Source organism: Falco cherrug, chromosome 15 (assembly GCF_023634085.1).
Source record: "Falco cherrug isolate bFalChe1 chromosome 15, bFalChe1.pri, whole genome shotgun sequence".
Taxonomy (NCBI): Eukaryota; Metazoa; Chordata; class Aves; order Falconiformes; family Falconidae; genus Falco; species Falco cherrug.
In genome coordinates this window covers 9,320,442-9,346,800 of record NC_073711.1, presented here as the reverse complement: position 1 = coordinate 9,346,800, position 26,359 = coordinate 9,320,442, and the positions used below count along the sequence as shown (strand labels likewise).

At 49.0% G+C, this 26,359-nt stretch overlaps 1 protein-coding gene and 1 long non-coding RNA gene across 8 annotated transcripts in view; one reads left to right on the top strand and one right to left on the bottom strand.

The window, feature by feature from the left end:
* Window positions 1-7,117, bottom strand: part of CD99L2 (CD99 molecule like 2) — a 32,800-nt gene extending 25,683 nt beyond the window's left edge. For all 7 annotated transcript variants that reach the window (XM_055727573.1, XM_055727574.1, XM_055727575.1 and 4 more), the window contains exon 1: window positions 7,005-7,117. In XM_055727573.1, coding sequence (XP_055583548.1) covers window positions 7,005-7,062 — 58 coding nt within the window. In that variant the 5' untranslated portion in view covers window positions 7,063-7,117. The remainder of the gene's footprint in view (window positions 1-7,004) is intronic.
* Window positions 7,118-22,223: 15,106 nt separating this feature from the next.
* Window positions 22,224-24,347, top strand: LOC114014751 (uncharacterized). Its single transcript, XR_003558391.2, has 2 exons — window positions 22,224-22,335; window positions 22,965-24,347. It is a non-coding gene; the product is annotated as an uncharacterized LOC114014751 (long non-coding RNA).
* Window positions 24,348-26,359: the final 2,012 nt, after the last annotated feature.

Below are 26,359 nucleotides of genomic sequence, written 5' to 3'. Positions count from 1 at the left end.
CTGGGCCACATCCCTCAGCCTTTTGCACCGGCTGGTTTTCAGGAAGGTGTTTGGCTGCTTGCTTTGACAGAGGAGCTGAGGGCAGACCCTGGGAAGCAGGGCTGGGGGTGTGCACCCAGAGCCTGCCTCCCACACCCGCGGGTGCCAGGGGGCAGAAGCAGGGTCCCCCGTCAAGCAGGTAAGAAAGCTCTGCTGAAATACTTCTGCCAGGGGGAAAAAAGTGTTCAAGTCAACGGCAACTTATCACAGCAAATTCTAAAAGTTTCTGTTACAGGATATCGTGATTTTTTTTTTAAAATTATGTCATGACTATGATTATTCATGAAAGACAGCTACTTAATCCTGAGATAAAACACTTTTCTAGATGAAGGAGGTGCACAGCTACATGGTCTTGCCTCCCATGACCAGGGGAACAGTCACCTTATTACCAGAGCACTGTGCGTGAAATAATTTAAACAAAAATGGAAGCTCGCTGTGTTCAAAGAGAAATCTAACAGGTCTCTTGCTCCCTCTGACCCTACTTGTGGAGGGAATAGCACCAACATTTAAAAAAACCCAACTGTTTATAAACTGTTACTTTGAACTCAAGTGTTACGGCTCTGAGATTTCCTCTGCAAATGTATCTAAATCATTACAAAAGAAAAAGGAGGAATATACCATTCTTTTATTATTATTTTTTCCCCTCAAACATATAGTTAACCTCACTTAAATGCTCTAGTTTCTGCATGAGGCCAAAGACTTATTGGGATCTGCGTGCGTTTTTAGAAGTACACGCAGGCTCAAAGCCTAATGCTGTCCTATGGATTTTTTGAAATAACAGATTCTGGTTTCCTGGCAAATAATTACACACACAAACTGTGTGGCATTCGCTCAGTGTCTCCTGACAGTGCGTGAGACAGTCTGTCACCAGCAGCAGTAGCTGATGCCCGGCTAGTGAGGCGAGGCTGAACGCCCACCCCAGCTGAAGCACCCGGGTTAGAAACCTGCCTGTCCCTGGGTCAGAAAGCAGGGGTTTGCCTGGGGGTAAGGGGGATGCTCAGGGCAGGCTTGCACCATCGCGAAGCATCGCCCCGGATGGTTTGGCTTTGGGGGGCTGCAACCTCTTCAGCGTGGTGTTGCATTGGCATCAGGTTGTATGGGGATTTCTCTGGCCAAAAGAGCCTCCAGGGTGGGAAAATGTGTTGGGCAAGGGGGAAGCTTTTCCAGTTCTTGGTCCTTCTACCTCTTCACAGCGTGAGAGCATACCCCAGGGTACGCTCAGGCCCTGCAGTAGAAATTATGCAGATCTCCAAGAGGAACGCTATATACCAGATGGCAGGATGGGACCTGGGCATGTTTTTGCTCCAGATAAGGTAGATGGGGTCTGGCATTAGCTCTGCTCAGATCATATCATCTGGAAAAATGACCCAGGTCTTGCAGCAGCAGGAGATACCTGAATGGAGGTGGCTGGTCATCACAGAGATGCTTGCTCCACCAAACTGCTTGCTTTATTCCCAGATAGGTCATACACAGCTCTGATACAGAGAGTGAGTCTTTTCACTAAGCTCCTACCCCTAAAAGCACGTGTTTGTCAGCAGTTAACGCTTTATGGTCACAGATTAATGTGCTGTTCAAAATCTTACCACAGATCTAACGTGCCTTCGGCAGCACAAGCACCCCCTCTGTCACCCATGGCTGGGGCTGGAAACCTCTTCTGCTCGTTCAACCTTTGCCTCCCACGCTCCAGGAGCCGGTGCTGCAGCTACCCCTGAACACCCGGCCAGGAGCGCCTCCGTCTGAAGCAGGATTTCAGTAAGATTCTTCCAACCGTGACCGGTTCTTTCCATCCGCATTTCTTTGTGCATGGGGAAAGAAAGCATTTCATGGGGCAATGAAAGGAGAATGCTGAGCAATTCTCTTTTCCCAGCACCTTCTTTGCTGGAGACAACCCTGTGCCAGCCTGCAGAGCCTTCCAACAGCAGAATGATGCTGTGTGCAGCATCCCTCCTCCCTGCCTCAGCTGCCACCTCCAAGATCTTACCAATGCCTCTGGTTTTGCTTTCACTGGCTTTTATAGGTGTATATGCCATACCAGCACTGAGTCCCTACAGCAGAGCTGGCCCGCTCCCTCCCTGCTGCTGCTGCTCGTGTGCTTGGGTGTTCGGGGGAAGAGGAGCTTGTACTCAGCACCAGCTTTCCACCTGTGGCCCCAGCATTCCCACTGCAGTAATCGTCTGTTTCCTAGACAAGGTTGGAAGGCAATGGACAAGGATTTTTGGAGTGACTACAGGACAGTTTGGTAAATATGTATTATCATTAACTCTATCCGCATGGCACCAGCAGGCTGAGCTTTCAGAGGATCAAAGCCAAACCTGACCCTATGCAGCTCCACCGAAAGCCCTTCACGTGCACAGAACGCGTTCACCCCTCACTTTGCGACAACTAACGGGCTTGTACGGGGGCTCTCTGTTTTCTTCACAAAAGCATCCTTTGCTCAGCGAATGTGTTCTTGTGCTCACATCCCAAATCACAGCTAGTGACTCCAGCATCTGGATCCCCAACTTTGAAGTTTCCTTTTCAAAAAAAGCCCTTTTATGTTCTGCGTTTTGATATGCCATGTTCATCTTCCGTTGCCCTATATTCAAGTTCTTCCAGCAACAGTGAATTATATCAACCAGATTACAAAGGAATTATTGCAAAGGTTTTCTCTTTGCCATCAGTTATGTAGTTTATTAAACATACATTTTGTTATGAGTGGCTTCAGAAGCACTGTGTAATAAAACCCCAGTTTTTCCTTTAGTTAATTGTAAAGTCAATGCCTTAAAACTCCAAGAGATATTTTTCGAAGGGAAAACAAATTTATTTTTAAAGCAAGCAGTCCTAAAAGTTTATTCTAGCCAGCACTGGAGATCAATAGACTCTTCTGGTTTATGTGCTTTAAGGGCTGAAACAGTTGCAACAGATGTTAAGGAAAAAATTGCATTTTTGTAACAGGGGAAAAAAACCCCAAAGAGTTAAATGGCCATTTCCAAGCATAGATTTCACTGGGCTGGTAGAAGAAAAAGTTCCAAAATATAAGCAGAAGTATGGAAATTAATTATTTCCAAAGCTACGTACATAAATATCTGGGCATAGCACATTTAATTAATGCATATTTGTTCAAAGATCAGAGATAATTTGTAAGAAAACTAATTTAGCTTCTCTTGCTTTGTCATACGTACTAAAGACTCTATCAAAGTAAAAATTATTCTTTAAATGTATTACTTTAGCTCACTGCTGATACCTAGTAATTATAAATTTAATAACATAATAATGTATTATAACAAAGATTTTTAGCGCAGGTAAACACCTTACACAGCACCGCTATCTCCAGCTTTGACAGCAAAGCCAAGCCACGGCTTTTGCTTCTCCTCCAAACGATTCCTCCCTGCAAAACTCCCAGCACAGCCATGGCGAGCAACCCAGGCAAGCAACCGGCACGGAGCTGGTGGGTCACCTGGCACCGGCAGCCCCTTCTCTGCCAGCTGCGCCCACCGCTGCCCACCGCAAAGCACAGCCCGGACACCTGGCAAAACATCTGGAAAAGAGCTGGTTCCTCTCTGCTTCCTCTGCGCTCTCGGCTGGGCACCGTTGTGCAGAGACTGTGCCAAGGAGCTGCCTGCAGTGGCTGCAACCATCTGTGCAACAGTTATAAATAGCTAATTATACTGTCTAATATTACTTTCACATTTAAGTAATTATTGTAATTGCTGGTGGGATATTGTAGTCACACTCGAGAGGAGAGGTGATCTGTGCAACACTGTTTATTAAGACACGGGATGTCAACACAAAGAGTCGCCCGTCACTGCTGATACTGCGACTCTGGAGGACACGCACAACTATTCTTATCGCTGGGTTGTGGTCACTAAGTTTTTCGTCAAGCTTTTCTTAGACAAAGTGTAGCATAAAATCTGGACGTGCCCTTCCTGCCAGGCCTGTAAGAGGTAAGCTTGCGCTCCCTGCAAGAACACTGACCTCGGGAGCCAAATACACCATCTTTCCGTGAACGCACATCAGTGCGTTTCTGTACTGGCTTGCCACGAGAGGGGAAAAAAATGACTGGAAAGTTTCTTGTTTGGCTGTTTCCCTTATCATTTTGCACAAACATGTGGCTAACCTGGAGTGACTCAAACGTAACTACTTTCTGGAAAAGCCATGGATCTATGCATTTAAAACATCGTGCAACATGCTAGCATAGGGAACACTGGCCTCTGGCTCTCAGCAAGAAGGCTTTGCATGGCATTTGGGTTCCTCCACTGCCTCAAAATACTTTAATGCTTCTCCCCCCTCACCGCGCTGCGGGAATATGCTGGAGTTTAGCAGCACTGGAAAAAGGCTTGAAGCCCTGTGAGCGATTCCTGTTTCCAGCCCTGCACCCACAGCCAGACTGGTGAGGGTGGAGGGAGCACAGCAGCTCAGAGGTGCGGAGGGATGTGGCACGGCTGTGTCCGACAGCCCACCAGACATTGGAGTGCACAGTCACATACAGAGGAAAACACAGTGGAATTTGACCAAAAAGAAACCCAAACCCTACCATATTTTTTCAATTAATAAGCAGGATTTCATTCCTGCTTTAATGGACAGCCACAGCCAAGAGGCACATTATTCTTGTGTCAACGGTGGATCCAGACATGAGCTGCAGGAGTCATGCTAAGTACCGGTTTTGTTGTCTAGTTTGCTATCCTTGGCCATTTGTAAACCTCCCAGCCTGCAACAGACTGGGCTGCCTGTGACCCACTGTTGGCAGCACTGGAAAGACCGTTTCAGAACAAGAAGCTAAAAAAGGAGCCAGCAAACAGAGGCAATGAAGAAATCTGATTTCTGCTGCCGCTGTCCTGAGGAGGGGGGGTGGAACGCCCTGCCTTGCAAACCCGTTTGCTTACCACCCCCTGATGTTCTCCTGTGGGCACGGGATGGTGGCGGGGAGGCCACCTCGCTGCCCAGAAGGCCAGCTGAGTGCTCAGGTGGGGAAGGGCTCTCCGCGCCTCTGTCAGGGTGCTGCAAAGCTGCTCCCAAGAGTTTGGGAGAGAGACAGATGGAGGAGCAGGCACCCAGCCATGGGCTGGGAGAGCCACCACCCCTCAGGGGAGGAACCGGAGGCCACCTGGGAAGGCTGGAGCACCGGCACCTTACGTGCCCAGTGTCAGCAGGACCAGGACGCTGTGCAGGAGAGCTTGCAAGTGCAGACCCTGCCTACCTTTATACAGTTACTTCCACGGAGAGGCCATTTAAAGCAGCTCAGACAGGAGCTGAACTTAATGTTGCTCAATTACCTGTGAAACCTTGCGCTGGCGGGAATGATTTATGAACGTTTCAGTGAAATTCATTTTGATACAAACACAGCCAAGGATATTTAAGAGCTGGAGTCTGCAGCCCAGAGCTCCAAAATGAAACAGAACTGCATGTTTCTTTGCCCACGTTGCAAGCGCAGAATGCAAATAGCTTTACTGCCGACTAAACAGATTTTTTTAAAATGTTAATCTAAAACTTTATGCATAGTCTCTTGGCTCAGCCTATCAAACAGATATCTAAATTAAAAATGTAGCTGCTAAATTGGTGAGCATAAGCAACTCTGGACCATGGTGCTACCCTTCGAGGTGCACCAGCATGTACGCACCTCATGCAAACGGAGACTAATTCCAGGCTGACTCAATGGGAAACCTCATCTCTTCCAACAGCAAAAGCTGGTCCTGGCCCAGTTCACTCTTCATTTTGATGCTAGTATCGTCTAACCAACCGGTGTTTGATACGTGCCTCCTTGCTAATAGATTTTTTTTTAGAAAAACTTTCCCAAGGCCTTTTACATAATTGCCGTCTGTTTCCTCTGTCCAACCTTTCAGGGGACTTTTTTCCTATTCAAATAAGCAAACAGCTGTTTTTTTAAAGGAAACTAACAAAGAGCTGTGGTAAGCTTTGCCCTGATTTTAATTACCTACCCTCACCCCCCAAAACAACCCAGTGTGCTTTTTCCCCCTCTATCTTCCCAGTTACTGTCCAGCTGGGACTGGTTTCTGGGTTAGACTATTCCAATCTGCAGAAACAGCGGTGGGACTGAAAAAGATTGAGAATATAGCCAGCAGCCTGAGAAATTTGGGTCACCCGGAGAATCTGCTAATCCCGTAGCTCTGTCAGCAGAGATCCAAAACCCAAACTCCGTCCCTGACAGCTCTGTGACTCTCTCGGTCTGGGATTACCCACGACACAGGCTGCTACAGAGCCTCATACCTGCAGCATCGCACATTTTGTGCAAACCTCGGTGCACCACTTTCTCAGGCAGAGGCAGAGGCTGCCCTCCGAGCTGCTGTAATGGCCAGTATTGTCACCCACCGACGGGCTGGCGCATCCTATCTGTCCGGCACCTGTGCAGGAGCAGCTGCTGGGGGGGACGGACGGGGGACGGGAACGGACCCACAAGGGACAGGCGCTGTCGGGGGACGAGAAGAGCCCAGACAGGGGCGGGGGGCAGAGGGGGCGCCCCGGGAAGGGCTCTGGCGGGGCCCGGCCCTGGTGCACAGCCTGGCGTCCCGCCACCCGCTGCGGTACAAGGGTGCTCTGCGCTGGGTGGGGCCCCGGGGGTGCAACCCCCCCAGTGACGATCCCCCGGGCGATGCACCCTCCTAGGGACCCTCCCCGGGGTGCATCTCCGCGGCCCCGTGAGCCTCCCCCACACCCACCCCTCGGGCCGGGCTGCGCGCTGCTGGGGGGATGCATCCAACCCGCGGCGGGGGCGGGGGGCTGCAGCCGCTGCACGGTGTCCCCCCGGGGGTGCACCCTGCGGGGCGACCCCGGCCGGTCGGGAGGGGGTTTCCGCCGTGCCTGGGCCGGGCCCGGCGCCGCGATCATGCGCAAACGGCGCCGCGCCCCGCGGGACCCCCCCCCCCTTCCCCGGTCCGCGGGCCGCCCCCTCCCGCTGCCGCCCAACGGGACCCCCCCGGGCCGCCCCCTCCCGCCGCCGCCCCGCGCCGCCAGCGGCCAGGCCGCCCTACCTGCGCCCAGCAGCGCGGCGAAGGCGAGGAGGAGCCCCAGGAGGCGGCGGCCGGCCATGTCGCGGCGGGGCTGCGCGTCTGCCGCGGGCACGGCCGCCTGCCTCCGCCGGGGCGGGACGGGGCGGGGCGGGGCGGGCTCACGGCGCTGCCGGCCCCCGTTGGTGCCGCCGCCCGGCCCCGAGGCCCCGGCGGGGAGGGGGCGCGCCCGGGGGGCGGCGGAGCCCCGGCGGCAGCCGCGGGGCTGGCGGGGTCCCGACGGCTCCGTGCCCTGCCCGCCTCTTGCCGGCGCCGAGAAGGCGCGTTGCTGCGGCCCGGCCGCGGTGCGCCCCTCCCGGCCTGTGCGGCGGGGGCCGCCGGGCGCAGCCCCCCGCCGCTGCTCGCCGAAGCGGGGGGAACCCGTGCTGGCGGCAGGGCCGGGAGCTGGCGGGAGGCCTGTGCGGGTCCGGGGTCGCCGCTGCCGGGGGCGGATGCGGCGGGGGGGGGGCTGGGGCTGCGGGGGCCGCGGTGCCGGGTGGCGCGGGGGTGCTCAGCCCCGCTCCCGGGAGGGGCTCGGCAGAAGGGCAGGGAGCTGCTGCGATTTCACCCTTTAGTGCCACGGTTTTTGACGTGGAGGGTGCGGAGCCGTGGAAATGTTGGCTGGAAGCGACCTCTGGAGGTCTCTAGCCCGAACGCCCCCTCGGAGCGGGACATACGGGCAGCCGGTCACATCGGCGTGGCTTTGGTGGGGCGCTGGAAAGCTCCTGGGATGGAGCTTCCCCCACCTCCGGGATGACCCAGGGCAGTGCTGCCCCACTGCCCAGTGACGGAGACTCTACTGGGTCCAGTCTGACCCCCCGCCCCGCCCCTGGCCGCTTCTTTGGCCGTTGCCCCCTGTTGCGTTGCCTGGCTTTGCCAAGAAGCGTTTGGGTCTGTAACCTTAATAACTGCCCTTAAGTAGCTGTAAACCGCGATTAGATCTGCCCTCAGGCCACGTCCTTGCCAAAGCAGAGGAGCTGGCCCCCTGTAGCTCGTGTGCCGGACCCTACATCCCTTTTTAAACCGGGGGAGGGAATTGTTAATGCTGCGGTATCTTCTGCGTTGGTATTTGTAGGTTGTTTCACTACAGAAATGGGGGTGAGGATCCAGCCTATATTTAGGAGGAATTCCTAAAGCCTTAGTGGGGACTGAAAGGCTGAAGAAGTGTCGGGGTTGTCCTTGTCCCCCCCACCTCCTAGCAGCTGGGAGATAATGCTGACCCTGGCTGTTCCAGCCGGCTGTCGGGACTGCCTTGGGTCCAAACAGTGCTTTTTGTCCTTGCTGGGAACATAACTGGAACAGATAGTGTGTAAACAGACCGTGGGGGAGTTATAACCTTCTTTAGCAGTGCCTGGGGTGAAGGATGTGTTGGGATAGCAGAGTGAGGGATGCTCTGTTGTTGATTTTCATCTGTGGCCACACAGAAGATCGCAGGCTGTGTGGCACCCAGTGCCTTGCCTTCCAGTAAGCTTCAGGGGGAAAGAGCTCTGAAGCCTGCACCGGAGCGGGTTTTGGTAGGTTAGCATGGTTCAGTGTGCTCATATCATGCCATCGGAGTTGCAGAAGCTTCTGTACTGTGCAATCCTCTCTGCTGCTGCAGCTGCTAGCGGGAGTAACAGGGGTCCCAGATTACAGAGGAGCTGAGCTGGAGAAGATGCAGCTCAGCTGCTATACAGGGCAGTCTGTGCATTGACAATAATGCCTGTCGCGTTGACAATAATGCCTGTCTTCCTATTTATACAAAAATAAATTCAGGGTTACGGTCCTGTTAGAATCAAACTGAAGGGAACTAGCAGGACCATGTTTGTACCTTCCCAGTCTGGTTCTCCAATAACCTCTCCATCAGCTATTTGCATTTCAATGCCTTTCCAAGCCTCTGGTAATTGTTGAGGGAGGAGGCGGGTAAAAAGGCTATTATATTAGAGTTAGATCAGCTTTAGCAAGCCTGAAGGCATGAGAGAGCATCGCAGCAGCTGATGCAACCCGTGACAGTATATTGTTTGCTGTTCTGTGTGAGCCTGGGGTGCGCACCGATGCTTGTGAGTTGATTCATAATTACAAAGAAATGTATGAATGTAGCGTTTAATTGGCAGGAAGGCAGCAGCAGCGCTGCGCTCCAGAGCTGGAGGGAAACGGGGCGGTACGAACGGGGAGTTCATGTTGGAGCCACCCATCTGGCTAAACCCCCTGACACCCGAGGGTGCCGTCCCTGGCCTGGCATGGCCAGCCAGAGCCGGGGTTGTGTGTGATGGGTGCAAGTTGTGTCTTTAAGGGAGGCCGAGCCCGAGGCAGCTGGAAAGCCTGGGGATCGGCCAGCAAGTGACTCAGCATCGCCTGACCTGTGCCCAGGAGTCCAGGCTATTCTTGGTTCGGGGTGTGTTTAAGGCAGGCAGCCGAGGCTTAAACACTTCCAGTTGCTCCGCCGAGGATGTGTCCATGTCCGTGTCCATGCCGAGCCTCACACACGTTATGTTGTCCAGGGCTGCAGTGCCGTCTTCCCGTTGGATTGCTTTCCTCTGAGCTCAGGGGAGCTACGACCTTTTCATTTTCTTCTCTTGAGCTAGGTTAAAGCTGTAATCTTTAAATAGCAGAATAAACAGCCATCGGAGAAACTTTCAGTGGGAAAAGATACTTGCTTCCCGTTATGTTTTACCAGGTATAACGCTTAACTCTTTCTTGCTGCCTTTGAAAACCTGCTGCCTGGCTTAGCATGTGTTTGTCTATCCGAGCAAAAATATGTTTGAAGGGCAGGGGAAACGCTGATCAGGAAAGGTAATGCTGGGTCACACGAAAATCTGATTTAGAACCTTTTTCTTCCTAAACCTATTCAAATAATTTAGCAGGCTCAGAATACGTAATCCGTTAGATCTCAGAGTCCCTCGCAGGCACTAATCAATTACCCTTGATAAGTGATGGACACATAAAAAGCATCTATTTAGCTGCTACTGAAGTGCTGCTGTTTTAAAAGCAGAGTGAGCTGTCATGTAGCAACACATAGCCTTACCACACAGTTATCTCTGATGGAAAATGAAAATACACAATTGAAAATGAGCAATTTCAGAGGCCGAAGTACATTTCCACCTGTGTCAGTCTCCTGCCTGAGGTATTGTTTTTCTTATTTTTATTATTATTAATTAATATTACTATTTTATTGTCTGTTCAGATTTGCTACATGCCTTGTTTTCTAAAGCCTTGATTAAAGATATGATCTAAGTGGTTCCTTTAAAAAAAACAAAAGGCAAAAAAAAAAAGGCAAGCAGTAGTATGAGATGGCAACCCTACAAACGGCCCCTAGCCTGCACCACCCCAGCAGCCCTGCGGTTAAAAGGCTCAGGGATATTCCCAGTCTCTTCTGTCACAGCTACATCACGTGGAGAAGGAAGGAGTAGGTTTCCCTGGGCAATGGGCTGGCCAGTTGCTGTGCTGCTGGCTCTGGTCCTGTGCCAGAGCTGGGATCCAGCAGACTTTCCTCCTTCAATGCCAGCAGCTGAGCTGAGGGAAGCAGCTGGGGGTCTTTGGGGCTCAGTTCCCCCCCCCAGCCTGTGGCATTCTGTGGCTGGCTGCAGTGGCTTGTGGTGGAAGTCACGGCTGAGTAGAGCTCCCTGTAAACAGACTTCCTCCACTTCTCACCGCGTGCCAAGTGCCGGGTACTACTCGCCGTAACCATCTTCCCAAAGAGCATCCAGGCTGCTGCCTTGCACAACGCATGCATTGGGGCATATTTGCACAAGCTAATTTTAAGCATGCCATTTCTCTGCCTACATTGGATGTCTAGACTCCTGCTGTAATCAAAGGTGAGAGGCAGGTTCCTAATTACAGTCCTCTGAATCAAACCCTAAAAGATCTCTTGTCCACATGGGGAACATGGGCACCTTACGTAGGTGCTTAAAATGGGTCTGAATGTTCCCCATTGTGTGCTGGGTCTGCCACTGCTAGTGCAAACACGCGCAGAACCTCCTTGCCTTGTGTAAATCAAATGCTTTAGCTGCTCTTTTAAAGGAGAAACGTTGGTAGTACGAGGATGGAAATTAACTGGAGAGTGCATTTATTTTTGGCCAGTCCCCTGGGAGCACCTGCCAAGCATTACCTCTCATTTCAAGCCTGGCTGTTCCTGCTGAGAAAGTGTGATGGAGCTTCGAGTCTGGGTCAAGGTGAGTGCCTGGCTCTTCATCAGCTGTCTGTGCCATTTAAAAGGGAAAGAGGAGAGAAAGCTAAGCAGCAGGCTGGGTGTGAGGAATGGTGTGCTCGTGCTAGAGAGCACAGGAATGAGAAGAAGCAGGACTGCTTCAGTATGGTTTATGTACTGATTAAATGCACCTGCTGGTCCCCAAGTATCAGCGTACAGTTTTAGAATAAAAATGTTGAATCGTAAATTAAATAGAGAAAATTAATTCTGGCCTCGTCTACGCCGGGACGATAGCCAATTGCTTAAAACAAGGCTTACATGCACCTGTTTGAAACCAGAGTAACTGACACAAGCCATGGTACCGATGTAAAGGGTTTCCGAGAGTCATTAAAGTCACCGTGTGGACATGCTGGAGCGTTGGTGATGGTGACTTCGGCATTGGGTAGACCAGGCTGTCCCCTTCCGTGGGAGCAGGACCAGAGTGTGCGCAGCACTGTGCCTTGCAGGGTGCCTGGAGGTGCCTGGTGCTGAGCGGCAGCCGGTGCGGCCAGGCTGCCTCCTCTCCTGCTTCCCAGCATCAGGCTGCTGGCAGCACACGGGTCCAGCACTGCATGCTGCACTGCTCTTTTGACAGCAGGACTTGTGGGCAGAGATGTTCCGGACTTTATTTTCTCAGAATAACTGAGAAATTATCTCAAATGAAAGGACACCGGGGCATTGGGGTCAATTCCCATCTTTCACAAACACATTAGAATCTCATGTTTGTTCTCTAGATTCCTGAAAAGCAGAAAAAAATGGCGTGGGTTTTTTTTTGTTGTTTTGGGGTTTTTTTTGGTTTTTTTTAGATTTTCCACCAGGGACAGAAGTCGTTGGCTGAGAATCTGAGGCCTGAACCCAAAAAAAACATGTCTCAAGAAGGAGCATAACTGCCCTGGCCAAGTTTTTTATTTTCTTCTCAGCCTACTCCAGAAGTCTGCAGAATCCAAAAGGGGCTACAGAGTGTAAGGTGACGTTCAGTGGATCAATGAACAGCTGTAAAAGAGCTTTCCTGCCTTTCCCAGCAGTTAATAACTTCATTGCACAGAACTTGGTTTTTCAGAAAGACCTCATGTGTTTTTTGGCTGACTGAGGACTGGCGGGGAATGTTCATAGTTACAAACGGGGAGATTTATTTTTTTTTTTTAAGGGGGGAAAAAAAACCCCAAACCCTCAAACAAACAAACTGGCTTTCACCAAAATCTTTGTTCCTGTTGCTGAGAGTGTGCAGTATTACCTGCAGTAATAAAATGTTGCATAAAGCAGCCTTATTCAGGCTGAGAATGGTGGAAATTTGAGTGCAGAGCAGGTAGTGTCAGGCGATCAAGGTGTCTGCTTGGTTTGCTTTACCTTGCACCGGACAGGCGTGATCAGTGTGGCTGGGTTAATATAATGGTGAGGTGGGCACCGGTAAAGAGGAGCTACGGCTCAGGGCTGATACTGCTTGGGGGGAAAGCAGTTTTGTTGCCAAATCCTGGATGCTGGCTGTTGGAGAAGCGAGATGACACTATCTTCTTGGCTGTTGAACCTAAAGGAGACTTTTAGCACAGCTAAATTGTACATGTCCCTTGGGAAGGGTTTTAAGGCCAAAACCACTAAAAAATCCAGACTCTTTCATCTAAATACAGTCCTAGGAAATTACCGTGGTCTCAATCTAATATGCACTCTGTCTTGTGTTATCCCTCTGTTGTAAGTGGGGGTTTGCTTGTTTACTCATCGTTCTACCTGTAATGGAAAAGTTCCGTCAAGTGTAACAGAAGTTATGTACGAAAAAGGAAACTAACGTTTATAAAACCCAGAAAGTTTGGGGTTGTTCTTAAGTTACTGTGTGTGGGTTGGGTTTTGAGTTTATTTTTTTTTAAAACCATGCTATAAAATTTTGTAATTGGGCAGTGATTTTATATTACATTTTGTTGCATGTTCAAAACCTTATTGAAAAATGCTCATGTGTCTGGTATTTTCTCTGTGACTCTTCCGTAAATGTGAGAGAGAGTTAAAAACTCGAAGTGGCAGAGATGGATAAGTTCTTCTCAGACTGAAGCACAGTTGTTCCCTTGTTGGGACTGTTCAGGCTGGTAATCTCTGCCACATTAGCTGGATAGATATGAATTTGATCTTTTTAACTTGGTATGATGGGGGTAATTTCCTTTTTATCAGACCCTAAGGACATATGTTAAGTGCTGTTACATGTGACTTAAAAATAGGGGGAAAAAATATGCAAAATTCAGGCCCGTTTTCCATGTTGTTTTGTTGTGCTCTGATCTTGGTCTTGTTCTGCAAAATTCAGGTCTTGGTCTGCAAAATTCAGGTCCTTTTTCCATGTTGTTTTGTTGTGCTCTGGTCCTGGCTCTTGGGCTGGTCGCCACCGTAGGGAGTATGTGACCTGAGCCCTGCTGGTGGACCTCGTGGTAACACGGGTCAGGGTACAGGAGTTCACCCAAAGTGCTCTTAAATGAGGTCATTTGCCTACAAATCCATTTTTTTCTACTGCTGATGCCATAGTGTGGATCTCCAGGTGTAGCAAAACTCCAGGGCTAGCAAGAAGTGGAGCTGGTGGGTGTTTAACTGCTGACTTAATGAACAGAAAAAGATCTGACACTATTTTGACATATGCCTGAAGTGATCCTGATTTATGCTCGTACTACATTGAATTTTTTTCCTGTCTTAACTCTTTTTCTTTCCTTCTCCCTGCTGCCGTGATCATAACGCTTTTCTTCCCCTCTTCCCTCCCCCCTCACCTCCTGTATTTTTTCCCATCTTCCTGATTTTGGGGGAAATTTAACAGCCTTGTTTTTTCCAGCCATGGCCCACGTTGGAGCGGGATGCGCACAGCGATAACCAGCCCACTGAGATGCAAGGAGCAACCGCGCTCCGGCAGAGCAGGCTGGCACGCCGGGCAGCCCTCCGGCTGCTGGCAGGGGGTGGCGAAGGGTCAGCCCTGCCTGTAGCAAAGACCAGAACAGCCTTTCCTCTAGCACGGGCGTTGGCAGAAAGCACGGTGCATGCACAGAGGTATTCAGGTCTAGCGCAATTCGACTGAAGTTTTGCCCTCTGCTTGGCAGTCCAGGTGCTCTGGGCAGGCATGGAAAGGAACTTTGTGCTAAAGATCTTGCCATCCAAACAGACTCTTACAGCTAGACCTTAATGTAACCACCAACTTCCATGCCCAGACAGAATTCCCACTGATGTCAAAGATTTTATTTCCTCTGAGAAATTAGCAAGCGCTGCAGATTTTGGAATATTATCAACATTAAAACAACAGTCTGGACTGTGTTTTCCCTGCTGTTGTCATGTGAAACACTTAGGGGTGACTCTAAGTGTAAGTCTCTGTTACTCTTTCATTTTGTTCATTTGATGGCAGAATTGCTGTCTGCTCCGTAAATTAATGTCTCCTGCTGTGCTCCGGTCTTTCGCACAACACCGGGAAGAAAAAAAAAGTCTTTGCAAGTGAGACAATGTAGCGCGAACCCGCAAAAGTTGTTAGAGGGTCCCTGAGGGAGGTGAGAGGTTCTGAAATCTGGTTTTATTGTTTAAAAATGTTTTTCCTGTAGAACACAAGTGCGTGTGTCACTGCAGTCAGTGGTCAGAGTAGCCGAAGGGGGAGTTGGGTTGACCTACTTGGAAACCCATTATAAAATGTTGTGATAATTCACTGCAAACAAGTTCGTAAGCGATGGGGAAGCTGTTCCCTTCCCGGTTTAGGCTGTCAAGACGTTTTTACCGCTGCGGTGAGGTTTGTGCTATCTCCTGCAGCCCTGCTCTGGGAGCTCAGCCTGCTCTTTGGACTCCGGTGCCGCTCCTGCCACAGTCAAGCCCTCAGCTGTCGCTTGGCGAATAGCGCTGGTGATCATTAAGTTTTTATTCCCCCATCTTGAGCCAACTGCAGAAGTGTAAATATTGTTACTGCTGTTTTACAGGTGAGGGGAAGACGGGTGGGGAGAAATGTGATTTGCCTGGAGAGCTCAGCCCGGTGGCCGCGCTGTGAACCGAGCGGGGTGACCTGGGAGAGGCTGGAGGGAGAGCCCCCTGCGTTATCCCTGCTCCAGGAGGGGCTGGGGAACCCCGACATGCTTGGCTCTGTGCAGAGCACCACCAGCTTTGCTTCCCATGTCTTTAAGCTGCTGTATCGCTGGTGGCAGGGGTGGCTGCGGGCTGCCCAGAGCTGAGGCGCGCAGGCTGCGTGCGGCTGGAGCCCGGGCTGGTGGGGCTCTCCTGCCTGCCAGGTGGTAGAGCCAGTGCTCATGATGGTTCTTCCCTTCTTAGCATCTCTCTGTGGCCTGGGATGGTGCTTGGCCCCTTGCTGCCGGTTGCATCAAGGTTATAAAATGGTCCGTGTCATCTGGCGTGTTTGTGCATGTTGTGACTCCTTGGGAAAGCTCAGCGCTGTGAGCCTACTGCCTTCCAGATGCAACGTCTACCAGCCCGACTCCTCCCGGCGGAGCCAGTGCTGTCCCTGGTGGGAGTGTTTGCTACATCAAAGCCCTGGTTTGTGCTGCGAGCGGATGATTTCTCTGGTATATTTACACTTGTAAGGGAAGATCTTTTTTTTTCCCCCTTGTAAATATCACGGCACTTCTGTTGCTTCTGTGCTGGCCCATCTGTGCACCATTTTCACTTGTACTGACTCATGTTCACAGAGTAGTAAGAACTGTCTCTAAGTGTTTTAATTCCTATGTTAGAGTGGGCCCATTTTGCTTTTCTAGTTAGCTTCTAGGTGGTTGAGTGCTGGGTTTTCTTTTTTTCTTAATGACATTTCTGAACTCTGTTGGGTTGGTATAGAATTTAATGAAGTAGTTTGCATTTCTTCGTTCGAATTTTTCAAGACTTCCCTTCCTTTGCGGGGTTTCTTCTCTCTAGTGAGATGTGCTTTCTGTTTTCTGCATGACCAGAAGTCACTGAGTGTGTCCCCCCTCTGAAAGTGGGTGTAACATCTTTAGTTTGTCGTAAGATTCCAAATTCAGATATTGCAGAAATGCTAGGTGAAGGTTGCTCATGCAGATTGCGTTCAGGCGTGTGGAGCTGTGCTGTGCTCTTTTTAATGGGGAATCACATACACATTTTCTCCACCTCTGTCTCTTTGGGTAACCAGAGTAGACAGCAGCTGTTTACTGAACAACTCTTGAGTATTTTGGCTTGTCTTCACCGCTCCATGTACACCCAGGGTCATCTTTGTTGTCTGCAGGTCAGACATTCCTCTGGAAATAGGCTGACCACAGGTTCTTTTTAGTAGCTGTTTCCCCAGTGTTGACTGAGGTGTAATGTCCATCTCCTCGCTCCGCTTGAGCTGTCTCCCAGCTCTCTGCGACCAAAGGCACATTTGCAATGAAAGCCCTACCAAACCTGCAGCTGCAGGAGCGTCCCTGGTCACAGCTGGAGGCTGCATGTGTTGCCTCACCGGTGTGTCTGGCACAGCCGGGCAGCGAGCTTGCTCAGCACTGAGCACAGGCAAAGTAGCCACTGGATCTCTGCTGCACATGTGTAAACAGCAAATATATGTATATATTAATTCAGAGGCTGAAAACAGCCAAATTATGATCCCTCTTTCCCCCTGAGAACGCAAAAAGAGACGTAGTTCACAGCAGTAGTCTGCCAGTATTTCAAGGTACTGCTTTTAGAAACATGGAGATATGAGAGCATTTCAGTAAATGACAAAAAGACCCTTTCAACAGGGGCAAAACGGAGTCTTTTTCCTTAAACATATTCTTGGGAAAGACTTGAGCCTTTTCAGCTGAAATGAAGAAGTTTAGCCTGAGGCCAAACCCAAGTGGGGAAATTTTCGGCCCAAACAATTAATTATAGATGAAGTTATGAGCAACCAAAACTGGAGTTATACAATAGTGAACTGTAATTACAGTGATGCTTTCAACTCTGCCTATAATATTGGCACGTGTGTCAATGTAAGTCCTTGGGTGACTGAGGAAGAGCCTTCTCACAGAGCTGCATGTGAACCCCAGCTTGCTGATTTGAGGGGATGGGAGCAAGCGTTTCACATCAGAAATAACCTGCTTCTGCAAGATGAATTAACTGGTGGCTTTCAAAACAGCGTCTTGTCTGTGTTCAGTGTTTGCCCAGGGTCAGGCTTAGCTGGGCTGTTACGTTTCTGTTGCACATGGGAGGAAGGGCGTAGTAAAGAGGGAGCCTCCTATGATGGAGAACAGCTCAGGCATGAGGAAGCCGGGATGGCAGAGATTAATGGGGCTGCATCCCATCTGCAATATCTCCACCTGAGCAAGGCTTTCCTGGGAAACTGGAAGGTGGCCCCCAATGATGGAGGCTGGCTGTTGTAAAAGCGGTTCCTTGCCTAGCAGAAAGGACGTACCAAGACCACAAGCATGTCCTGAATGAATGGTTCCTCCTGGAGATGTTTATGCCACACACAGTCACAGGCGAGCATTTTGGAAGCTTGCACATAGGAGAATAGTCTTGCCTTCATCGGCTGCTAAATTGAGCTGCATGTGAACTCTCTCATCGGTAGAGGTAGTGCTGACAAACAGTCATCTTCAGTGATAAAAGGAGTGCAGGTGAGAGTAAATTTTGTGGGAAGAGATCCTGCTCTGAATTTCTTGTGGAAACCATAATTAAGTGATTCAGTGTAGAGAAGTATGAGGGTTTCCAGTGTAAGCTATAAAATATGCCTAGGGAAGCAGCCTATGGATGAGGCTGCTCATTCAGACCTTATCTACTCATGTGGGAGCATGGAAATCTTAGCACTCCTCCTTATCTCTTCTCCCTCGGGAGATCAGTGTTGAGAGAGTTTGACCTCTTGCTTACTGTTTCAAATCAAACCTTGTGTAACAGTGGCTTTGGCCACGCAATGCCTCCGTCACTTAATGAAATAATCTTGTTTCCTGCCCTTGTGGGCAGAAATGTGTCTTGCCAACACACCACTTAAGTGATACCCGGAGGACAGTCAGAGCAGAGCTATGGCAGAAGCATCCCTCCCTTCCTCCAGGCCTTCCCTGCAGGTGCCAAGCTTAGGATGTTCGAAGTCGTGTAAGTTTGTTGCTCTGCTTCAAGCCAGCTCCTGGTTTTGTATATGAAGAGGATCCCTGTTCCTGTGCTTGCTCCCAAGCTTTTGCAGTTCCCTGCAGTTTTAAATTAACTTTAAATCATCACTGATTAAGAGCATTCAGCACAAGAAGAGTCCAGATCTGGGGAATGGATGTTCTCCAAAAGGAAGGGTGCCCTGGTGCCAGCGCAGGAGTATCCATGCAAAGAGCTCTCAGCCAGAGCAGGCCCAGAATCTATTTTGCTTTCTCACACTTGGAGCTGGTATATTTTAAAGGATATCAAGCGGCAAATGTGGCAAAGGGGAAAAATTGTTGCAGACTGTATTTGGCAGAAAACCAACAAAGATAAAATACCATACGTTCTGTGCAATGAGCTCCTGCACAAATGATTCATTCAATAGAACACAGCTGGGGTCAACACCTTCTATTTGAATAGCCCAAAGTTATGCAAATATTTTTATGTGGATTTGCTAAAAAAAAAAAAAAAAAAAAAAAAAAGACAATATATTCTGTTCCAATAAAAAGCTCTTTATCTATGTAACTTTTAAGAATCAAAATCCCACAAGAACAGTGTCACCGTGTTATACACATATATACAGCAGCTGAATAGCTAGAAAATGACAAGATATGCCCTAGAGATGCAAACTCTGAAAAGATTGCTTGTTTTCCTCTGTATTGCCAGCCAAGTCTGTTCTACAAATTGTGTGTGGTGGAGACCACACTATTTCAAAATATCAAATTGCTAATTAAAGAAACTTCTCAAGGAAACTTTCCAGTAGAACAATATATGCAGTGGGATAATAGTAGTCACTATTTCTTTAATGAGTTTCTTTCCTAACCAGAATTTCTTACAATATATTCAGTGCAGCCATTCAGTTAGATTATTATGAATCACATGTGTATTATTTCTGATTTGGTATTAACATAAAAAGTTCTGATGAACCATAGTATTACAAAAACAGGTCTAGTGTATAGAATGGCAATATCATTCCTGCAGATAAAAGCCTGGAAATGAAGGTCCTTATGCAGCAATACAATTTAATGTGTTAGTTTCTAGGCTTAATTTGCAAAGGTGCGGAGAAACTACAGGTCCAGCTGAAGCCAAGAAGAGCAGGCTGTCTCTGGACGGTCGGATATGTTGATCCACAACACGAGCATTGCTCTGCAGTGCAGCATTGCATTCTGTAGCACCTGAATCAGCAAAAGGTAATGGGAGGGAGAAATCTTTCATGGTGGGTGTTCTCATAACATGGTTGGTTGAGTTAGAGATTTTCTTAAATACTTATATTTTGCTATAGTGAAGTAATTTAGCAATGTCATCCAAGGGACAGTGTGTACAAGCCCTTGTGAAATTATGTGGGTAGATCAAGTTAAGCAAAAAGTAGTTTAGTTGTGTAGCAGAGAGAAGAGTGGAGCACGTAGGAGATCTCTTAGATTCCTTCTTCACCATTCTGTGAGAGGACGGTGGTGAAAATATTCCCTTCTGGTTCTGAGTAGAGGTTGACATAATGAGGCGGATTTCCAAAAATATTCCAAGAAGGTAGACAGCTTTCTCGGTGGCTTCTTGGTGGTAACTAGGTGCCTCATTTGATATTCTTGAAAATCCTTCATTCCCGCTTAAGAAGCTCTGTAGTGTCTATTTCATTTTCTCTGGTGAACAAGAGTGACTTCTTGATCTTGGGTTTTGCATTCCCAAATAGCCATTCTTTGTATTGCCCTCAAGTAAAGAGAGCAAATAACCATTTAAAGAAAAGAATGCAAGAGCTTCCTAAGTATAAAAGTAAGACTTTTCCTCCTCATGTGTTTGGAGTGGTTACCAGGCATTAGATAAGTAGTCCTTGATGAGTCCTTGGTTTGAATCGTATTATCTCACCACACAGTTAGCCAGAGACCTGCGGAATGACTGTTTTTCAGCTGCTTTAAAAAATCTCTTTTGTAGCCTCTGGTGCTCTGAATGCCTTAGTCTCTTCTTTATCATCGGGCTCGATGATAATGGTAGTGTTGGGATAATGGCTTTCAATGGTTCTACCATAGCTGATTGATTCCCATTCCTCTCCAAATAAGAACTGAAAAAGCCCCATGGGAATGAATCACTTGGAGGAGGACAGAAGCTTGGTTTGGCTGTTATTTGAAGACAGTGGAGCCGAAGCCTTCAGGTGGGGGATCAGCACTTCTCTGTGCTGTGTTCTACACTAGCTCATCATGGAAAGATTAGAGAACTTAAATGCAGGAGTTAGTATGGTTCTGCATCCATTTTGGCCAGCAGAACTGGGCCAGGGTGCTGTTTCTTCTCTGTAGCTTGCAGATGTGCCAGCCTGTTAGGAAATTCATTTGTTGCTAAACATTGGTAGGACGGTACTGTGGTCAGGATAAGTGTGTCATTGTTTTCTTAGCATCTAAGCTTCACTTGGATGTTTGCCATGAGAGTTAGCGACCCGGTGAGCTATTTCCAAATATGACCTGTGGTGTATGACTGAGGTCAGGAAATATGGATCAGCTTAATTCCCATGTGTCCAAAGCACCCTGTCAAATACTGAGGAAAAAAAGACGGGAGAGTCTAACAGGTCAGGATTCACTCATCAGGTCCAGACTTGGCTCTTTTGACTCTAATGTCTAACGGGCAAGCCAAAATCTCAGGCTTTCTCAGGACCTCCAAAACATGGGTTGGATGTGGATTCTGTCTACTGGGCAAATTGTTAGTCAGTGTTTTAGGAAGCAAATAAATGTTGATGGTGGGACTCCTTCATCCTAGGAAGAAGTCAGGAAAGAAAGATGGGAAGGATCAAAGACCAGTATACTTGTCTGCCCTCATGGGAGACATCTTCAGGTAGCTTCTCTCCTCTCATTCCGAAGGCATCCATCAGATCTGAGAATTACTGGTCTGGGGAGCTGTTGACGCCTAAAAGGTGGAAAGCATAGAAAGAAGGAGAAGTCAGTGAAGGGCAGCAAGTGACCACAGAGTCCCTCGCCACTGACCGTGGACCCCTCTGGTTTTCTTTGTTTGGTGATGGGTATGCCCACACAGCCTCGGATGCTCTCCCCTTTCCTGCCTTGCAGAGCATTGCTCTTTGCATCTTAGTGGATTTATTCTCCTTCTTATCTAATTTTAATTAAAGCTTCTTTCTCCCCTCCCCCCCACCCCAACATAATCAACTGAAGAAAAATGAGCTGGTAAGTCATTGTTTTTACCACTTTGGCAGCAAACGAATGTTATGTCTGGCATGCTCGGCACCAAGTCAGAAAATGAATCAGCAGCTGTTGTGACAGAAGCTTTTTCCTGAATGGGGAAACAGAGACAAAAAGAAAACAGGCCAAGGAGAGGTTCCTGCAGTGGGCATTGCCAGCCCCCCACCGCCACAGGGAACGTCTTTGCCCTTCCCTGGGGAAGGCAGCCCGGCGGCCATGGGCATCCCCCCTCGCCCCATGGCTCGGCGGGGCCAGGAGGTGCCATTGGGGGGATGCTGTGGGAGGAGGATGCTGCCCGGCGCTGTGCCCAGGAGGGGAGCGGCAGGACAAGGTGCCTTGGTGGGGACCCGGTGCTTCAGGTAAAGCAAGAGTGACCCAAAATCCCTGCAGATCTTCCAGAGAGCCCCGTCTGGGCCAAGCATTTATACAGGTGCATCGATCGAGAAACGTTTGTTTGTCCTGGGGCTGCACTATGATGTTTGCTTTGCGCCCATCTGTGGGAAAAGGGTGAATAATTTCTTTGTGTCTTGACAGACTTGGACCCCTATTTAGTTGTTTTAAGCATTATTATACACAGCATGCTGTGAGCTGCAAGGTCCTGGGGGAAAGAGTGGTTTACAGTGCCCTCAGATCACCCTCATCCTTTTTCTTTATCTAATGGTTAACTTCTCATAAGGACTCGATTTGCCTTGTGACCTTTGGCATCTGCTGCTTCTTTTACACCAAAAATTTGGGGGCACATAAGGAATGCTTTTAACTAATATTATGGCCTTGTTAATATATTGCAAACTATCTCTACAGGAGCAGCTTCGGAGTTTTATCTGCTAAATAAATATTGCCAGGCTAAGCGAATACACAGAGTAGATCTGGAGGCATTACCACACTGGAGCAGACACAAGGTCCAGCTGGAGAACAGCGCTGTACAACTGGGTGACAAGTGAAACTGGAGCTTCAGCAGGTTTGTCTGAGACAGAGAGCCAGCTTCTGTACCTCCTTGGAAAGGGCTGCCTTTGCTAGGATATTTTTAATGGGAATAACAAGCCAGTTGAGCCATCTGAGATGGTGACTTGCAACCTGAATAGCTTCAGTAAAGTCCAAAGGGACAGTGTGTGGTTGCGAGTCAGGGCAGAGGTTGTCCTGGGTTCCTGGAGACAATTATCACAATATTTATAGCTCCTTTCATGCTAAATGGACAAGCGACACGTTTGTCCTTTCCCTGTCCCTATAAATTCCCTCCTCACCTCTGCAAAACAGTGTGTGCTTTAATGCCTGCCCTGTCACATGCCACCGGTGACATGGGTCGGAGCAGGGGTTTCCTCTGTGGCACAGCCGGCGGGACTGACTCTATCCCAGTTTTCTCTGGCTGAGCCTGCAGTGGTGTTCCCAGTCCGCCCCATGGCCTCACCACGCCAGAAATCCCTCCTGGTTTTGGTTGGGGTTTGTGTGGGGTGGGATGGGTTGGTTTATCTCAGTAGGACAGAGTACAGCAATTACAGGAAGAGTAAAGCAGGTCGAGTCCGTTGGATGTTTTGTGTATTGGCTGACAAGGTTTTCGGTAAAGTTGCATGCTCCATATTTCCCTTTCAGCTCCCTTCACTCCAGTGCCAGCTCCTTCATTCTGGTCCAATAAAATGCTGGTTTGTCTGTGCCATAAAAACTTGCAGTCCCGTGGAAATGCTGGGCACAAAGCACCTGCAACTCCACACGGTCACTCAGAGGAGGAGAACGTGGTACTGAGAGCTCAGCCCGCCGCAGCCAAGGAAAGGAGTTATGGTAGAGGTGTTAGTCACTGCCCAAAACACTGATGTGACAAACAGTCATAGCCTCAGACTTACTGGTCCTCTGAGTCCTCAATTAGCCAGTTTATATAGGAAAAAAAACCTTGAGGAAGAGAAAGTTCGCTCTAATAGGTGTGTGGTTATCTTTTCTTTAATTTTGTTTTTGTTTCATGACTCTTATGACTGGTGGATTTACAATCCATCCAGAGGAACCCATCGGACATCACTTTCTAGGAACGCTGCTTTTTATTATTTTATTATATCATTTATTTTCTCATCTTGATCCTGATCCTGTAAAGCCTTTCCATCACGTGTAGATGCAGTGGTGCTCCTGTGGCTTGTGTGGCAGCAGCTCAAGGGACCCCAGCCCTGCTGGAGCAAGGACAGGACCCAGTGGCAGCCCAGCGTTGCCCCAGGGGCTTCTCTGGCTCCTGAGCAGCATCGTCCTGAGCTGCTGAAGTCAATGGGAGGTGAGCCAGTCCTTCAGAGTAACTTCACACGAATCATTCCTGAGCAGACTTTAAATTAATTGATTCTGTTTGCAAATGTGAAAGGGAGGAAATGGTGCGTCATTGTTGAGCACGTGCCGTGCCCACTGAGGTGGTGCAGAGGGACCTTTGCCAACCAGCGTCGGGCATGCAGAAGTATTGGGCCTGATTCTTAAGGTGTGAGTGCAGCTTGCACCGTGGGATTAACCGAAGTCGTTCCCAATTTGCTCTGGCGGTGATTATGTGAGAGGAAAACGAAGCCCATCGATTGTCTGAAGAATCAAAATCAAAGCTGGAGGAAGGAAAGGTGCAGTGAAATTTCAAGACTGACCAGCCATCTGTGCAAGCACCAGCTACCTCCTAACCAACAGGCAGAGTCCATCTCCTTCAAATGCTTTCTGCCAAGCTTGTCGGCTGTGCTGACAGCGCTGGGTTCTCTTGCAGCAGCACCCGCAGGCACAGCTCTGCCGTTTTAAAGGCTTTCGGGATTAGGCCAGGGCTCCTGCACAGCTGCGGTGCCTTGCCCCTATTTTACATCCACTGAAAGATTTTTGAATGGACTTCAGAAGCCATTAGGAACCCAAATGTCGACTTGCACTTGCAAAATGTCTCTGGTTAATGTTTTCCTACTGACGCTCTGCTTTGCTCCCCGCCTGCCAGAGTTTCCTGTGACCTATTTGAAATATCACTCTCCTAAGTGAAAATGTGCCTCTCTTTTTCAAACTTGCAAAACTCACAAAAATAAATAGCCTAATTTGGCCAGTTAATAGCCCTCTCCTGGGGCTCCTCTCAGCAACTAAGAGGCCTTTTAAATACAACATTTGTGACTGCGTCATTAAAGCTCTGCATGATCCAAGCAGACTAAACCAAAAAGAAAGAAATGCCTTATTTGATCTAAGTTTTCTTTTCTTTTAAATAGTGACACTAGAGACCCATTTATTTTTAATTACACAATTGCTTTATTAAAAGCCTAAATCCTGCAGTCCCTAGTCATTGCTCAGGCAAAACTGCTATCATTGAAGGAAGGACCTGTAGGAGTCAATCCTAAAAATAGGGCAGCTGACAAAGTCTGCCTTTCAAAATGGGTTTGCTTTATTTTTGAAGGATTTCCCAAGTCAGAGAGAACTGGCCTCTGCTTTCCTTTTCAGTTCTGCAACAACTTGAAAGCTGAATGTAGGAAAGCAGTCGCTCCAGAAAAAAAACCTCAGTTTTGCTTTCAGGTTGGCTGTGATGCCCTTTCCATCCTTAAACACCACCCCCTACACAGCCACATTAATATTTACTGGCACAACAAGGCATGCATGAGGGTTAGCTCTGGCTCTGCCCAAACGAATCTCTGAGCCACCATGAGCCTGGTGGCCCCTGCGCAGAGGTTCCCCCTTGCACCCGTCCATGGGATGACTTGCACTGTGTTCAGCTGAGCTGCCAGCGGGGTTGCCAGCCCCTAAACACCTGCCCTGTGCTCCTACCAAACACAGAACCTCCTGCAAACCCTCCTGGAGCTGCTGAGAGGCTGCCAGAGGGCAGGGTCAGTCCTGTGCCTCCGATCTTGTGCTAGTACACAGGCTGTGCTACCCAAACACATTTCTGTCTTTGGACTCCATGCGAAGGGTAGATCTCCTTGCCAGGTTAAGGTGGTGCTGCTAGCAGCAGGAGACAGAGAAGGCTAGGCAGCCACGTATACTAGATTATATTCCTGGGCTAAACTCCAGAGCCTTCAATTTTATTATCTAATTACCCAACCGAAGTCATTCATCTTTATGTTCCAGTCTTACCCACAGACCCCAGTTTAAATGCAGCTCTGCTATGTGAAGTGCTGCCCAGGCACTCTCCACTTGGAAAAACTCACAATTTCTCAGCTTTATTTGCTCAGACTGTGTTTTCTTAGTGTAAAGGACGCATGGCAGAAATCCCAGCCCTGGTCAGTGGCAGAGGTCTATGTTAGGCTGTGCTGAGATGGACATGGCTGCATTATCACAGGCAACTGTGGCAGGGGAAGCAAGAGAAAAAAACCTCTAATTTTATATGAAGGCTGTGTAGCCCGATGTAGTCTTCATCACCAGCATGACACACCATCAGATTGCATACAGAGCTTTGTGGTGTGGCTCACCGAGATATATGGCTTTGTCACCAAGGATAAACATCAAGAGTAAATAAAAACAACGGGGGGAAAAAGCTCCCCCCAGAAGTTAAGGAGACATCAGGAATGTGGACACTGGAGCCCAAGGAGGCACCAGTCCTGGTGTTCCATCCTTTTAAACTCTTCAGGAGAAAGCAGAAGCTTGGCCTTGCCCCTCTGCCCTCGAGTGCCCGTGGCCAACCTGTGGTGGGACGCCCCCAGCCATGCGTGCCGGTGAGGGCAGGGCATGCTGGATGTCAGCCCTCCTCTCCATATGTTGCTGTAGTGTATATGTAATCCATGTACCATGCTCCCTGATTAGCATAACCCTGCCCCTGGGAGGGGCTTAGCTTATAAATATGCTGCTTTTTCTATGCTCCTTGCCTCTATTTCCTACGGGAATGAGATACTGGCAGGTTCAGTGGGCATCCAGAGCAGGTAAATGGCTAAAGAGGACTGAAGTAGAAAACTTTTCTCCAGATCTGGCAGTATGCATGTTTGCTCTCTGGTTTGCAGGGGCTGGGAGCGGGGGGGGAGGGAAGGGAGAGGTGGCAGATGCTGCAGAGCATGAGGCTGCTGTCTTGCCAGCTTGCTTTC